The 17,827-nt window shown below is 36.0% G+C and overlaps 2 protein-coding genes across 2 annotated transcripts in view; one reads left to right on the top strand and one right to left on the bottom strand.

Moving 5' to 3' along the window:
- DNAH12 (dynein axonemal heavy chain 12) overlaps nucleotides 1–8,438 on the bottom strand; it is a 209,958-nt gene extending 201,520 nt beyond the window's left edge. Inside the window, exons 1-4 of the mRNA XM_039858619.1 lie at nucleotides 8,293–8,438; nucleotides 3,202–3,275; nucleotides 2,873–2,932; nucleotides 2,032–2,210 (exon numbers count right to left, since the gene is read on the bottom strand). Of these exons, the coding sequence (XP_039714553.1) occupies nucleotides 2,032–2,210; nucleotides 2,873–2,932 (239 nt within the window). The 5' untranslated portion in view covers nucleotides 3,202–3,275; nucleotides 8,293–8,438. The remainder of the gene's footprint in view (nucleotides 1–2,031; nucleotides 2,211–2,872; nucleotides 2,933–3,201; nucleotides 3,276–8,292) is intronic.
- Nucleotides 8,439–8,719: 281 nt separating this feature from the next.
- On the top strand, nucleotides 8,720–15,036 carry PDE12 (phosphodiesterase 12). The gene is made up of 3 exons (XM_039858620.1): nucleotides 8,720–10,155; nucleotides 11,948–12,026; nucleotides 12,535–15,036. Exons 1-3 carry the CDS (start codon nucleotides 8,860–8,862, stop codon nucleotides 12,975–12,977), a joined length of 1,818 nt encoding a protein of 605 aa, XP_039714554.1. The 5' UTR covers nucleotides 8,720–8,859; the 3' UTR covers nucleotides 12,978–15,036.
- The last annotated feature ends 2,791 nt before the right edge of the window (nucleotides 15,037–17,827 follow it).

Below are 17,827 nucleotides of genomic sequence, written 5' to 3'. Positions count from 1 at the left end.
GAAAACTTCCCTAACCTGGTGAAGAAAATGGACATAAAACCCCAGGAAGCTCAGAGAATTCCAAAAATCAGGGATCCAAAGAGGCCCACACCAAGACACATCATAATTAAAATGCCAAAGGTTAAATACAAAGAAAGAATATTGAAAGCAGCAAGAGAAAAACAGATAGTTACTTATAAGGGAACACCCTTAAGACTAGCAGCTGATTTCTCCAAAGAAACTATTCAGGACAGAAGGGCTTGGCAAATAATATTCGACAGGATGAAGACCCAGGATCTACAAGCAAGAATACTTTATCCAGCAAAGCAATCATTTAGAGTTGAAGGACAGATAAAGAGCTTCCCAGACAAAAATAATCTAAAAGAATTTATCACCACCAAGCCAGAATTCCAGGTAATGTTGGAGGGACTTCTTTAAGAAGAAAATATATTTATCAAAAACAGGAATAAAGAATGGTAACAACTACATTCCTATCAATAAGTACCTCAAATGGAAAAGAATTAAGTGCTCCAACTAAAAGAGTGGATGAATGGAAAGGAAAACAAGACCCCTACATGTTGCCTGTAAGAGACTTCAGATTAAGAGACGCAGACTAAAAGGAAGGGGATGGAAAAAGATATTGCTTTGATGGACCTAGAAAGTATTTAAGTTAGACAAAGAAAGATAAACACTATATGATTTCACTTATATGCGGAATCTAAGGAATAAAAAGAACAAATTAATCAAAAATAGACTCACAAATATAGTGGACAATTTGGTGACAGACAGAGGGGAGGGGAATTTGGGGAGCTGGGAGAATGGGGTGAAGGGTTAAAGAAGTACAAATTAGTAGCTGATGGATGGACATGGGGTTGGGGAGCATGACATAGGGATTGCAATTAGAACGAATACATTGGCTAGATGGAGGCTCAGGGGAGGGAGGGAGCAATTGGGGGGAGACCGTTTTACGAAATATATAGATGTCTAACCAATGTACTATATACCTGAAACTAATTTAAATAAATTTCAAAAAAGCAAAAAAAATGTAAATCTAAATAAGTTATATAATTAAAAGACCTTTTTAGTTGTAAAGAAAGTAAAATTTGCAAAAATTTAAATTATTAAATTAGCAACAATATGATCATCAACAATATAACAGACAGTAAAACTTAGTCACTTGCAAAAAATATGTATAAATGAGGCAAACTAAGGAGGGGAAGAGAATGCAGAAAGAGGAGAAATCCACCAGAGAGAAATTTTCCATTTCATAGTTTAGTGTTGCATTAGAATCATACAGATGAGATCACTGCCTTTTTCCTATTTATCCTCAGAGCCCAGCAGAGTCAGGTACCTAGGAAATTATCAGTAACTGCTGAAATGAACTGAACCATCCTTATTACAGCCTTTGGTAGCTAGTACCTAAATTAGCTTTAATTTCCACTAAATTGGAGGGGAAAGGGCAGAATGTCAGGCTATATTTTCTTTTGTATATAAAAAAATTTAAGTACAAGTAGTTTCAAGATATTTTATTAAGTATTTGTTCAAATACAATGCTACTTGTAGAGCCCAATTACTTGGTTTTACTTTCAGGGACCAGTATGGTTATAATATATTGAGCATAGGTATAGAGTGCTGCTTAAAGTATGTGAACTCTAGAACTGGACTATTGGGGTCCAAACCCCAGCTGCATGCCCTTGGGTGAGTTGTCTAACTTCTCTGTACCTCAGTTTACTCATCTATAATTTATATTTTATATAAATTATAATTTATAATTTATATCTCTATAAAATAGAGATAACAACAGCCCATCTTATAGGGCTGTTGTGAAAAGTATAGGGCAAAGTAATAAAAATAATGCTTAGAATAAGCACTGGTTAGAGTAAGCAATATATATCATTTACCATCATTATAATTACTTTTTCAATTATTTTCCTAATAAAACTTTAAGATGGTATTTTGCCCACAACCTTCATTTTTAAAGCTTTTTGTGAGAATATGAACACTAATCATTTCACTTGAATTCCAAACAAGATTTACGAATATGCTACTTACACTAACTGATTAATTGTCTTCTTCTGCTCCTTGTGTCTTCTGTAATGCAGCAGCTTACTTTGTGCTGGTGTTTCAGCACCTATGTCTTCTCGGGGCCTGACAATGGGCGGTAACTTCAAGTTCAGAGCCTCCTTTTCTGCTGCAATGGCAGCTTTGTTTGGATCTGACATCTTGGTCCCCTAAAGATTAAAATATTCTGTGCTCTGAAGAGAAAACGTCCATAAAGCCATTATTGTAAAAGCTAGCTTCAATATAATCATATCTTACATATCAATACCAAAAATTCTAGGTCCTTTTAGATCTTCCTCCCAAGTATGGCATTTAAAATAAATGGTCAGGCATTCCTGTTAAGAGTTCTACCGCTCACTTGTTATGAAAAGATAAAGCAGTCACTTTCACGTTAGGGCTTTAGTTTCTTCGAGGATGAAATTAAGGCACTAGATTAGATGCTCTCTAAATGCCTACAGTTTTAAAATTCTGGGTTGAAATTTTCCCTAAGATGCAAATCGCAACAACAAAAAAGTCCAGTTATTGAGGTACAATCTCTCTCCCCCAAAATTAATTTAATATCATTGATATTTAAACATCAATATTATATGATTGTCTTGCCACCTTCCTAGGAAGTGACACTATGATCAAGCAAAAATAGTCATACTGAACGCACAGGAAATCTAAAATGTCATGTAAATATTGAACAATTATCTTGATAGGAACTGCATTTGCCACGACACCCACAGAATTTGGAGATACCTGCCTTGCAAAAGGTATTTCAGCAGCCACCCAATTTGAGATTCCTGGTTTGGGAGACAGGTGAAGGGAAAAGCTGAGAACGAGTAAGTACCTGTTTTACACTACTTCCCAGCTGTGCAGATAAGAGGGAAATGTTCAGTGAGCTTCTCATCTGGAGAAAGGAAGAGGGAAAACGAGGGGTGAAACCTCCAGAATCCCACCGTATCCCGAGCTGGGCGGTCGCCTGCCGCGTAGATACTAAGTTGTCGCCATAGAAACTGTCACTGTCGCAGTTGAAGAGCGCAGTCGCAGTTGAAGAGACTGGGTAAAGGTTGCCTGGAGAGGCAGTTGCTGAGCTACGACGGATTAGGATTACCTATCACAACAATATTTCATTACTCAAATAAATGGTGGGTGGGTGAACGAAATTTTTTACTTAACTGCCTTTCTTTGGAAAGGGTCCAGAAAATCAGGATCTTCAAATTGCAGAAAACTGCAAGACTGGAAATTTGGATCTGTTGGAAAATAGACTTATGTAAACGCTCTCAAAGGAGTTTCAAGTTTTCAAGTGTCCCCATTGTGGCTTCCCTATAAATATTGTAATTGATCAGCAATATAATTTATCTTTTTTCTATAGATAGTATTTGTTTATACAGCACTTTTCCTTCAGGAAATCCTTGGCAAAAAAAAAGGTCATGTAAATTTGTATGCAAATTTTATGAGTAAAAAGACAACAGCAATCTATATCATACATCTTCTCTCGGTTATTTAATCAAACACTAATCTAGTACTGCTGTGAAGAGATTTTGCGGATGTAATTCAAGTCCCTAATAAATCGATGTTAACGTAGGGAGATTACCTGGGTGTGCATGTGTCAATCAGTGTTAAATCCTTTTAAAAAAAAGGTTTAGGCATAACCTGAGTCAGACTCCAAACAGAAGCTAACTCTACAATTACTCTCTTCTCCGGATTTTCCCTGCCTGACAGTCTCCCCTATAGACCTTGGATTTACCTAATCAGCTCCCACAATTTCCTATGCCAATTCCTTGTAATAAATTCACATATATACACATACATCCACATGGATACATATAAGGGGCATATATAATCTACTGGTTCTGCTTCTCTCATTAAGCCCTGACTAATACAATGCATATCTTTTAAAAACAGCTTTAAGTAGGTATAATTTACGTAGGTAAAATTCACCATTTTAAAGTATACAATTCAATGATTCTTAAGAAAATTTATATAGTTGTGCAACTATTACCAAGATCCAGTTCGAAAGCATTTCCACCACTGCAAAAAATTCCCTTGGGGTCATATGCAGTCAATCCCACTCCTATCTACAGCTCAGGCAACCACTGATTTGCTTTTGGTCTCTACAGATCTATAATTTCTGAAAATTTCATATAAATGGAATATATATTATGTCGTCTTTTGTCTGGCTTCTTTCAATTAATGATAATGTGTTTGAGGTTCAACCATGTGTAGTACGTAACAGTTCATTCCTTTTTATTGCTGATAGTCTTCCATTACAAATATATCATATTTGTTTTATCCATTTGCCAGTTGATGTACAGTTAGATTGCCTCCAGTTTGGGACTATTACAAATAATCCTCCCATAAACATGTATGAGTCTTTGGATTAATATATATTTTCATTTCTCATTGATAGAAACCTACAGTGGAATTGCTGGGTTGAACAGTAAGTCTTGTGTTTGACCTTTTAAGAAACTGTCAAACTGTTTTCCAAAATAACTAAAAGATTTTACATTTACATTCCTATCAATAAAGATTTTCTCCTACATCTCCTAGTTTTGGATTTTACTTTTAGATCTATGATCCATTCAATTCCTGTATGTGGTGAGAGGTATGGATCCAAGTTCACTTTTTGCATAATTATATAAATTATATATTATGTTATATATATTTGCATCTATATATAACTGTTCCAGTACCATTTATTGAAAAGGTTGTTCTTTCCTCCACTGAATTGCCTTTGTGTCTTTGCTGAAAAAAGTCAATTGACCATTATGTAGAGGTTTATTTCTGTACACTCAATTCTATTCCATTAATCTGCATGTCTAACTTTATACAATCCACACTGTCTGGATTACTGTAGCTTTAGTAAGAATGCTATAGTTTTAAAATTGTGTAGTGTTAGTGCTCCAACTTTGTTCTTTTATAAAAAGAAGTAATTTTGATTATTGTAGGTCTCTTGCATTTCCATATAAATTTTAGGATCAGCTTAACAATTTCTGCAAAAGAGGTAACTGGGATTTTAATAAATCTTTTACTTTGAAGGAAAGGAAAAAATGTGACTATCTAGACATGTTTAATTTGAAGATTAAAATCTTTCCTTAAAAGCACTATTTCTGAGTCCAAGGGTTAGAAATATTATTTATGACAGCAGATAATCTCAAAACCTTGATAATTTATAAGCACTTATGGATGTAACACCAAAATGTGATTCTTTAATACTACACAAAAAGTTTCATCTACTTAATAGAAATGTCAAAGATGCTAAGAGCATTTATTAAGCTAATTTAGTATGCTAATACCATGTATTGTTCATTTCTAAATTGAAAATGGGATTACAGGGAAAATAAATGAGTTTATATGTTTAAGAGTTCTTCATGGAGCAAAAGTGATAGATTTTATCTAGGTTCTTTGAATTTCTTCAAACTAATTTTTTGATTGCTGTTATATTAACATTAGTTATACCTTATTAAATGATATAGCTATATCATATATTATGTATACTATGCTGGATAGCAATCTAACAGCATATATAATCATAAACTATAATGTAATCATTATAAACTACAGTGAACATATTAAAATATAAGAAACAAATAGCACTGCTGGTGAGAATGTAAACTAGAAGAGCCAATATGGAAAAGAGCACAGTTTCCTCAAATGTTAAAAACAGAACTTCTCGGTAAACACACAATGCAATATATATATGCCTTACTGTTGAATTATATACCTGAAACTTACTGGATTTCATTAACCAATGTCATCATAATAAAAAAATAATAATAATAAAAAGAAAAAAGACATTTAACTTTGTTTTATAACTGTAAAAAAAAAAAATAGAACTATCATATGATCCAGCAGTTTTACATTGGGGTATATATCCAAAGGAAATGAAACCATTATCTCAAAAAGATATCTGTACTCCCATGTTCACTGCAGCATTATTTATAATAGCCAAGACACGGAAGTAACCTAAGTGTAAGTATCCACTGATGGATAAAGACAATGCAAAACATATATAGATATATAGAGATATAATAAAATATTATTCAGACATAAAAAAGGAAATCTCGCCATTTATGACAACATGGATGGGCCTTGAGGGCATTATGCTAAGTGAAATAAGTCAGACAAAAACAAATACTGTATGATCTCACATGTGGAAGCTAAAAAAAAACCGAATTCATAGATACAGAAAACAGATTGGCGGGTACCAGAGGCAGGAGAAGGTGGGACGGTTAAGGGGTTGCAGGAAATGAGAGAAGGTGGTCAAAAAGTAAAAACTTCCAGTTATCAGATAAATTATTTCCAGGATATAATGTATAACATGGCAGCAATAGTTAATAATACTATATATATATTTAAAAGTTGCTGAGAGTAGATCTTAATGTCCTAACCACAAGAAAAATATTTGTAAATATGTGAGGCAATGGATGTTAACTAAACTTATTGTGGTAATCATATGGCAATATATACATATATCAAATCATTATGTTGTATACCTTGGACTAATACAACGTTATATGTCAACTGTATCTCAATAAAATGAATTTTTTTATTTTAAAAATACAAATAAATAGAAGAGAATGGTCTCTTAAATAAAAAGCAAATGGAAATATTAAATTTTGAATATTATAAGATTACTCTGAAGTGATATCACCAGGGACTACTCAAAATTTCTGTGCTATCACTCAAAACTACAGTATCATATTGACCTTAAATAAAAAGAGAGAGGTATGTTAATAATTTATGCTGTTAACTGACAATGTTATTAACCAAAGTGAAAGTAACCACAAGAAACTGGTCTTCACACTATAATCTTTGCAGTCATGTGTTTAAGGAAAAAGAATAACTCCATCAAACCTAACTTTTGATTAGTGAAAAGTTAGCTTGTGTTTCTTGATATAGATGGAGAATGGATGAATAAAATGATTTCTATCAGCTGCTTCTCCTTTTGGTATCAGAAAAAGCATAGTATTGGTTCAGTCTTCCAATCCCAAATTTTAATTATATAATTATAATGTATATAATTTATGTACTTATGCTATAATTTAGCCTCATAAAAGTATAGCTTCAAACATACTATTATGTATTATTTTGAGTTCAAATTAAACTTTCTATGTGAAGTTGTGGCATTTTCAGAACACTTTCACTCAGACACTTGCTCTTGGAAGAACTGACAAAAGATAGTAAAATGAGGAAGATGCTGAACCATGGGTATATTACATTCCTATTTGTGTAAAAAAGTAGGAGTAAGAGCATATATTCATAATTGTTTGTGTATGTATAGGAGTCGAGGGTAGACGTATTTCTTTCACAATGGGTATGTTTTACTCTCAAAAAATATCAAAATATACAACTAAAAGAAAGAAGTATGACACTTTAAGGCATCTATCTCAAAACCATGATTAAGAGCCTGCTACAGGGTTAGATTAGATCAGTTTGCTTGAAGGAAAGTCACTTTTTCTAATAGGACTTTTATGTTTACATAGTCTGATTTAAGATTGAGTTCTGCAAAGTCACAGAAAGGAAAATTGGGGGGATAAGAAAAATGCCATTTTAAAATTCATACTGCTGAATGTGGGTACTATGGAGTACTGAGATTTATTTTTGTCTTTCCTTAGGTCAGTTAGTTGATATGACTTTTATCCCCATACTGTAAGCCCTGGATATATACATACATGTATGTATATATATCATCGGCATCCAGTCACCTGTCAAATGCTTGCTGGGTAGGGACAGGGAGGGCAGGAATAGAAATTTCAAATGACTGCAAAATTCACCCTCCTTTTAGAACACAGTTAAAAAAGCTTATTTTCCTCATCGTAAGCCAGGGGGAAAGGTATGGCTTATTATTAAATACCCACTATAGTTATAGACTGTGGTAAAGTGTATACAAACAGATGCTTTGTCAAGAAGAGACTTTTCAATTTGTTCTTTGAACTTTCAAGGTTTTTCTTCAGTAATTACAGAATATTAAATTATATTAAACATAATGTTTCTTGAAATAATTTCTTCATTTGACTTTCGATGAAACTACACTTATTTTTTCCTACTCGCTGGCTATTCTCTGTCTCTTGTCATTCATTCAGCAATGCTGTGTGACCTGGAACAAGTAACTTAATCTCTTGGGCCTCACATCAGTAAAGGACGTTTTTGACAGTCATCGCTCACTAAACGGGAGTTACTATATATTGCCCGTTGTTATTAACTACCACAAAAGCTCAGCTCCGCACGTCGGCGCTTGCTCCGCTTGAGGCGAACCCACCACACCTCGGAAAAGGGTTGGCAGCGTCGGGAATGCTGTGGACAGGAGTTGAGCAACGTTTTCCACTCCCGAAGCCAGGCTGGCAATACAAGTAGAGCTACCGACGCTCTCGTGCAGCTCAGCCCCAAACACTGCGAGAACGGTGCAGGAAGTTACAGCCCCAGCAAGGCACCCGCCTCCTCCAGGGAAGCGGAACCCGTGACACCACCCAGCCACTTCCGGCTTGGCGCACCTTCCCTTTTATCCTCTAACTGCACTTTCGATAACGACATGCAGCCTAATAGTTCCCTCAGGCAGCTCTATATTTTCTTAATTTTCCCCTCTTTATGACTCCCGTTGAAGACGAAAATTAAGATGGGAGCTACTAGAAACAGACGTGGCTATGGAAAAAAGGAGCAGCTGCGCGGACTTGGCGAAAGTGCATGGCGGGAGCACCTGCACCCTCTCCTCGCGGGCCGGAAGTTTAGGGACTGAATGGGTCCCGGAGCCGGCGGCTGCTGCTCCTCTGTTTCCACCTGAGACTTAGCGGCAATTCGGCCGCCTGTCTTGTCAGCCGCTGGGGCACCAGGTTCATGTGGAGGCTCCCAGGCGCCCGTGCCGCGCTTCGTGGGGTCCGCGCGGCCGTCGAGCGGCACAGTCGGGCTGAGGCTACGACTGAGACCGTGGCGGGCGCGATGGAGCGTGCTGTAGTGCGATGTGTGCCCTCGGAGCCTAAACTAAGCCTGTCGTTCGCGCTGGCGGACGGCAGCCATAAGAACATGCAGCGTGACCAGAGCGAGCCGCTGGGTCGGGCCCTCAGCCGGATCGCCACCAATGCCCTCAAAGGCCACGCTAAGGCGGCTGCCGCCAAGAAAAGCCGGAAGAACCGGCCAAACGTGGCCTGTGCGGGGCCCGGGCCAGAGCCGGCTGCGGCCTGCGAGCCCGTGGTGAAGCTGTACTACCGGGAGGAAGCAGTGGCTGAAGACGTGCTCAATGTAGACGCGTGGCAGGACGGCGCGGTCTTGCAGATCGGCGATGTCAAGTACAAAGTGGAGCGCAACCCGCCCGCCTTCACTGAGCTGCAGTTGCCACGCTACATCATGGCCGGCTTTCCGGTGTGCCCCAAACTCAGCCTCGAATTTGGGGATCCCGCCGGCTCCCTGTTCCGCTGGTACAAGGAAGCCAAACCGGGATCGGCACAGCCTGATGGCGGGGGCCCCTCGTCATTGTCTCGCTCTTCTCCCTGTCCTAGTTGGACGGAAACGGGTGTGGACGAGCGCGTCTACACCCCGTCCAATGCTGACATCGGGCTACGGCTCAAGCTGCATTGCACCCCAGGCAATGGGCAGCGCTTTGGGCCCAGTCGGGAGTTGGAAAGTGTGTGTCTAGTGGAGGCCGGGCCGGGCACTTGCACCTTTGATCACCGACATCTCTACACCAAGAAAGTGACGGACGATGCTCTCATCCGCACCGTCTCCTACAACATACTGGCTGACACGTACGCCCAAACTGAGTTCTCGCGGACCATCCTGTACCCTTACTGTGCCCCTTACGCCCTGGAGCTCGACTACCGCCAAAATCTTATACAGAAAGAACTCACCGGCTACAACGCCGACCTCATCTGTTTGCAGGAGGTTGACCGCAACGTGTTTACAGACAGCTTGGTGCCGGCCCTTGAGGCCTTTGGGCTGGAGGGCGTGTTTCGAATCAAGCAGCAGGAAGGCCTGGCCACTTTTTACCGAAAGTCCAAGTTCAGCCTTCTTAGCCAGCATGATATTTCTTTCCATGAAGCTCTGGAGTCTGACCCACTTCACAAAGAACTGCTGGAGAAAGTAGTTTTGTACCCATCGGCGCAGGAGAGGGTGTTCCAGAGATCTTCTGTCCTTCAGGTAAAGTAATTCCGCCACGCCAGTCTCTTTACACATTCGTCCATTTTTTTAGGGCCCTGGAAAGGGATGGGGGTAGAGCTGCTTATAATTGAGATGAAACAACAATACAGATTTTACTGCAAGGTTTGCTCTTGTATCTTCAGCACAAAGGTTAGCTTTCGTTCATTGGGTAGATACTGATTGAGCACGCTGCAGGTTGCCTTGAACAAGACAAATAGGGTCTTTTATCAGTGCTTACAATCTAGTGGGAGACACATGCTAAAAACAAGAATGATAGTAATAGCTAATATTTTCTTATTACTCGCCAAGCACTGTTCTAACGCATTCTAAAGTACTTAAAATTTAAGTGACATGTTTTACAAAGTGCTCCATAAATATTAGCTATTTTAATTTTGGGCTTATAGTAATCCTGCTATTCCCATTATTTAGATGTTATTCTTCCCATTTTATAAATGAGGAAGTGGTCAAGTTTATTTATCCAAGTTCACACAAGTGTGGAGCCAAGATTCTTACAGTTAGTTATATATTCCATTATCACTGGGCAGGGTATTAACTGCTACTTAGCCTAAGCTGTCTTAAGCTATCTTAATTTTTCATGACATGTTCATTTTGTGTTTGTTCAGAGTTTTAGGTAATTGATTTCGTTCACAGTAAGAAGAGTAGCTACCATTTTGAGCACCTATTGTGTTTCATGCACCTCCACGTAAGCTCATTTAATTGAAACCACACCATAGTCCCCCTTGCGGGGTTGGGGGGGAGGAGATTATAATTATTCTTTTTTATCAATGACAAAGTTGGTTTAGAAAAAAAGTGTCTCTCTTCAGGTCACACTGCTGTAAATGGTAGAGTGGGTATTCAAACCTAAGTCTGCCTCACTCCAAAGCCTGTGCTTATCCACTTAAAAACACTATCTCCAATCTTAGTGTTATTATCTAAAATGTATTCTTTTTATACCACCTGTATATGTTGGACTATTATTAAACATGTTTCAGTGAGTCCTATTCACATATACATGAATAGTCCCCCTTAGTGGTTTCATGGATTTCCCTGGTTTCAGTTACCTGTGCTCTGAAAATACTTAATGAAAATTTTCAGAAATAAGCAATGCATACATTTTAAATTGCCTGCTGTTTTGAGTAGCATGAATGGAACCTTGAGCCTTGCTCTGTCCAGCTCTGTACGTGAACCACTCCTTTGTCCATCTTACCCATTCAAGTTACCCTAACTGTCCTATTAGTCACTTGGTAGCTGTCTTGGGCATCAGATGAACTGTCACGGTATCACAGTGCTTGTATTCAAGTAACCCTTAGAACCTGATGCTGTGTCATAATGCCTACGTCTTTGACTCACTTCATTTCATTACGTAGGCATTGTATCATCTCATATCACAAGAAGGGTGAATACAGTACAATAAGATTTTGAGAGACCACATTCACATAATTTTTATTATATTATACATATTGTTATAATCTGTTTTATTGCTAATCTCTTACTGTGCCTAATTTGTAAATTAAACTTTATCATAGAAAAAGCATAGTATATATAGGGTTTGGTACTGTCTGCAGTTTCAGGCATCCACTGGGGGTCTTGGAACATATCCCCAATGGATAAGGGGGCACTACTGTATTTGAAAACTCTTGATAATTAAAGTGAAATTTAATAATTGTGATATTTCATTAGTATGAGAAGGATATAGAGTAAAATGTTAGTTCATCATATAGTCTTAGATAAAAAAATATTCAGAAGATTGACAGATAGCAACTGAAGTCTTGGCACTTTCTGTTCGTTTTAGGTTTCTGTTCTTCAGTCTACAAAAGACTCTTCTAAAAAGATATGTGTTGCTAATACTCATCTCTACTGGCATCCCAAAGGTAGGTTTTACTGATTTTCACAAGTGACTTAAACATTGGTAACTTAAGGTCAGTAAAGCTGTTTTACAAAAATATTTTTTTTTCTTTAAGTTTTATTGACATATAATTGACATATAGCACTATATAAGTTTAAGGTATATAACATAACATGACTTCACTTACATATATTGTGAAACAGTTACCACAACAAGCTTAGTTAACATCCAATACCTCATATAGATACAAAAAGATTTTTCTTTCTTGTGATGAGAACTTTCAGAATTTACCCTCTTAGCAACTTTCTAATATACCATACAGGTGTGTTAACTGTGGTCATCATGTATGTTACGTCCCTAGGACTTATAACTGGAAGCTTTATATCTTTTGGTCACCTTCATCCAATCTCCCACCACACACACACAAATATATATCTTGCATGTTACCTAGATACTGAAGTTTGTGCATTATTTTTTTTAACTTAAAGGCAATTTGAAAAAGTACTTACATTCATGTTTTTTTATATTTATAGGTGGATACATTCGTCTCATTCAAATGGCAGTAGCCCTGACTCACATTAGACATGTCTCATGTGATCTGTATCCTGGCATACCAGTTATATTTTGTGGGGACTTTAATAGTACCCCATCAACAGGAATGTATCATTTTGTCATCAATGGCAACATTCCAGAGGATCATGAAGACTGGGCTTCCAATGGGGAAGAGGAACGATGCAACATGTCTCTTACCCATTTCTTGAAACTGAAAAGTGCTTGTGGTGAACCTGCTTACACAAATTATGTTGGTGGCTTTCATGGATGTCTGGATTACATTTTCATTGACTTAAATGCTTTAGAGGTTGAACAGGTGATTCCACTACCTAGTCATGAAGAAGTTACCACCCACCAGGCCTTACCTAGTGTTTCCCATCCCTCTGATCACATAGCACTTGTATGTGATTTAAAATGGAAATAGAGTTTTCTGTAATGGAATTTAAGTCTGCTTTAGTAGGAGATTTAACACAAAGTTTATGTGTAACCTTCAAAGAGGAAAATGAGACACTAAGGTACAGTGTTCTTATGCTACTAGTTATGTTCCAGTGTCTTCATTACATGACTGTTCGTAATCTTTGCATAATACAGTTTCCCTACCCTTTTTTGTCTTACACTTGGAGGAAAAACAGACATATTTATGACTGGCAGGAAGAACATTGAATTATTGTGTACATTTGATAAGTACTTTTTTTTAGCTAGTAATTAAGAGTTTTGTAAAAAACCATTTGAATGATGCTATAATTTTTCTGTCATAACATATGTCAGATGGAATCATGTTTATATAATTATAGAAAAAATGCATTCAAGTTAAGGTGAGAGGCCTAAGTTCTGACACATGGAAGAAATAACATTAAGGTCTACCTCTACCTCAGTTTGGTTAGCAATTTAATACAATTTCAGAGCTTTAACAAAAGATTAAAATATACCATCATCAATTGTTATTGCTTCTCATCTTTCATTTTGAATTAACATATTTTCATTCTCTTATTTTTAGTGTTTTAGTTTTTAATGTATGGTACAAATGGGTATATTTATATTCTCTTTCTTAAGATGCAAGCACAATTTAGTATTCAAAGTGAAGAGCAACAAAGTCAACCCTATCCCATTGTCTTTAATAACTCTTGCTCATGAAAAATGTTCATAAATCAACAGGGTATTTGACCATGTGATATTAAAGAATACAGCACAATACATTACTTTGTGAGAAATTGCCTACTGATGTGGGCTTTAAATTTTGGATGAACTATTGAGCATTTCTATGCTAGAATATTTTGAAATTGTTGGTTTTTACAAATAGGAGAAAGGAGTAGGGCGGCTTTTGAGCACCTAAAACTATTCCTTTTATAGATTTGAACATTATAGTTTGAGTTACAGGGAAACATTGTATATATAATTTATATACTGTAAAAAATTAATATAAAGCCAAACTTTTTAAAATTAGAAATTACAGTTTTACTGATTACTGTCTAGCCTAGAGTGGTAATCAAGCATTTCTCAGTCAATTATTACCATACCTAATTTGTAAAATGCTTTAGCTGTTTGCTTTTTTGATGTTCAGGATAACTGTTATCTCATTTCTGCATTTAATTTCTAGCTTATAGATATTAAAAGCCCACCAACTTCAAGAGCTGATTTTCCAGTCATGAGAGCCTTTGTTCCAAATTATTTCATCTCTAAACCCAACAGCATAAGAATGTTCCCCTTTTGGTAAAGTAGCCTATACTTTCATACTCTGCTCACTATCCAATCAATATATTGTTAACTTTTAGTTTAGTAAGCTTGAGAATGTCAGAGGGTTTTACCTGCACTTCACATTGAACTTTGAAGTACTTAAAAGTACTTGAAGGGAAAAATTAAGGTGGCAGTTTCTTGGAATCTTGTTTAGAAAAAGCTATAAATGAAAAATTGATGCTACCGAATTGTGCTTTCGTAAATAACATTTCTGAGAGCATTTTAACATAAGTTTACAAATACATAAATAATATATTAAAAGCAGAATCTGTTTTGCAAAATGTGCTTTTCTTTTAAAACTTGGTTTTGGTCTGCTTTAAAACAAACATGTTGACAGAACTCTTAAAATAACTTGAGAGAAAACAGCTTTAAAGCAAAAAGTTGAAAAACAAAAGAAAAATGGTAACATGACATACTCATGCCCATGAGAAAAATATATAGGTCCTATGTTAATAACATGGCTAGCTAAATTGAACTCTGTTCAGAAAACTTTAAGCACTTATCAAACATTCCACATCCAGAATCTTTAAATTTGATATTTGCTGACGAAACAATGTGATCAGATCGTATATAGGCATTTCAGAATATTAAAATATAGAATACTATGAAGTGCCATATACTCTGGTTAAATCTTCAGTATACAGATGTTAGTATATAGGAGTCCAAAGGTAGGGAACACTAAGAAAACAATAAATAGCATACAAAAATTTCCTTGTATTCACGAGTTAGAATAAAGCATTATTCAGAAATGTTTAAGTGTTTAAAGCCATCTTTGTGACTGAATTTTTCAATTACATTTGGATTTTTAGTACATTTAATTTTAATGTGAAAAGTCCTATGGTAAACCACATTTTATGTCACAAATTCTTGCTGTAGGAATTAACGTTCCAAAATTCTATAATGATTATAAATGACTAAGAATATTATAAAACATTATCCTGTTCTATGAACTCTTGCACAGTTGCCACTGTAGACATATACACTAGTTCATAATTTATTAACAGATCATTTCAGGCTGTAATGTTCTTTAAAATTCTGAATACTAAAATCGGTTGTTCCAAAATTCCAAGAATTTCACTGAGTGATAACTTCTGAGAGGCCAAGGCCTGATATAATGTGATAGTATTGGTCTGGAGGTAGTCCTCTGAGGAACATAATAGAGGCAGAGGGGGTCCAAAGAACACTACTGTGGTAAGATCTCTCTGGTGGAAACTGACAGCTATAGGCCGCCTATTCTCCAGCTATGAAAAACAAGAGGTTCTCTTCAAAATGGTTTGAGACAAAACCAAAATCCAAATTAATGAGAGGTAATAGTTTGCTCTGCTAGTTTATCACAAGATTCACATGACAATTCAATAAGGAAAATCTTTCAAAAATTATAGTCAACACTAATTTTCTGAACATTTAAATGTCTTGAAATTTTTAATATTTTGTTAATATAGTACTAGAAGGAAATGTTATCTAGATTTAATTTTGGGAGAGGAAACACCTTTAAGAGCTTTAACTGATGTGGGTAATATCCCACTTCTGTGGTCCCACTTAATGAGAAAGTCCATGCTTTAACTTATTGAATGTATTAGTTGTATTAATTTGGGTGATTTTTACAGCACTAACTTTAGAATAACTACATTCTGAGATGGCAATACCAAAGCATTTTTTAAATTGAAATTCACATAAAACCATTTATAAGTGTAATTCCATTGCATTTAGTACATTCACAATGTGGAGCAACCATCATCTCTAGTTTCAAAACATTTTCATCACCCGAAAAGGAAAACCCCTTACCCATTAAGCAGTCTTTTCCTATTCCCTCCTCCCCTCCAGCTCCCAGGCAACTACTAATCTGCTTTCTGCCTCAATGGATTTCCCAATTATGGATATTTCATATAAATGGAATTATATGTGATCTTTTATGTCTGACTTCTTTCACTTAGCACAATGTTTTTAAAAGGTTTATCCATGTATATGTACTTCACTCCTTTGTATGGGTGAATAATAGTCTGTTGTATGGTTATACCACATTTTAATTATACAAATGGACATTTGGGTTGTTCCCACCTTTTGACTATTATGAATAATGCTGCTATGAACATTTGTGTACAAGTTTTGTTTGAACACCTGTTTTCAATTCTTTTGGTTATATACCTAAGAGTGGATTGCTAGGCCATATGGTAATTGACTTTTTGAGAAACTGCCAAAATGTTACCACAAAAGTGGCCACATCGTTTTACATTCCCACCAGCAAGTTATGAGAGTTTCAATTTCTCCACATCCTCGCCAACTTATTTTACATTTTTTTATTTTAGGCATCAAAGTAGATATGAAGTGGAATCTCTACCAATGAATTTTAAAACTTGTTTAGTCTAAGCAATCATGTTGTTGCAGTCATGAACTAAATTATTCACAATGGATTATACAACCTATATATTTTCCAGAGAGCTCTTCTTCAGCAATTCCTACTTATTTTTACAAGCTCATTGCTTCTTTTTAATAGATTTGGGAAGAACGTTACAAAAATACCAAAGTCTGGAGTATAAATACAAATAATTAAAAACTTAGTATAACAAAAAAATAAAAGTCACTTTAAAAATATGAGTCCATTTCAGTGATTTCAGGGAATGAATTTGCTTACCAACGTTGGCTTCTAAATGGTTTAGCCATGTTACACTGTTACCACTTCCTAAATCCCAGTTTAGGTACACAGTAGTAGAGAGCAAGAATGTCTAAATACTAATTCCTAAGAAACAGATGGCTGTGGCTGAATGTACCTTACCAAATTCTAATGCATAATCATAAAAAAGACTAAACTTCTTATTAAAAATCTTGTCTTGAAAATAACCTTAAATCCAAGGTAAGCTTAAAAAAAAATCCATTAAGCTAATGACGTTAAAAATTATAATATGGAAAAAATATTTTTGCAAGTTGGCCATCTTCATAGTGTATTAAATTATATTGAAGCCAGGTGCTAAAATTAACATTTTATATATAAATGATCATCTTTAAATTGTAGACCTTCAAAATACTAAACCTTTTAGTTCAGTTGGCTGATGTCACCCTAAATATAACTAGCAACAACAGCTGGATTCATTCTAACTCTTAGCTTGTCAAAATCATGTTCATATTGTTAGGGTTTTTTACTCACAATTTTCAATTTTCTTCAGAAACTTCACTGAAAACAAACTGAATCACTTCCCATCTTCTCCATTTTGCACTGATTATGTCAAAGTGTTTATATAATGCAATCCATTTTGCCCAGTAACTCCACTTTAATGTTATCCTAGAGTTGCCGATGTACATCTTAACTGTATTAAACTATTCCTAGTTTGCATTTTTACTGATTTCATCTCATTTGTGCTCTAAAATTGCAAATGGTTCAGTAAGGAACTGGTTGGACTTTATTTAGTTGGCTTTCTTATATTGGATGAACAATATACACTTTTCAAAGTATTGCATATCTTTTTTTTCCCTGTGGAGTAGTGTGAAGAAATAATGTATCCAGGATACAATTATTTAGAAATAAAGCTGGCCCTTCTTCAGAAA

The sequence above is a fragment of the Pteropus medius genome, unplaced genomic scaffold, assembly GCF_902729225.1.
Source record: "Pteropus medius unplaced genomic scaffold, Ma_sr-lr_union100, whole genome shotgun sequence".
Lineage (NCBI taxonomy): Eukaryota > Metazoa > Chordata > Mammalia > Chiroptera > Pteropodidae > Pteropus > Pteropus medius.
The sequence above is the reverse complement of the archived record's forward strand: the minus strand, read 5'-3'. Positions and strand labels throughout refer to the sequence as shown.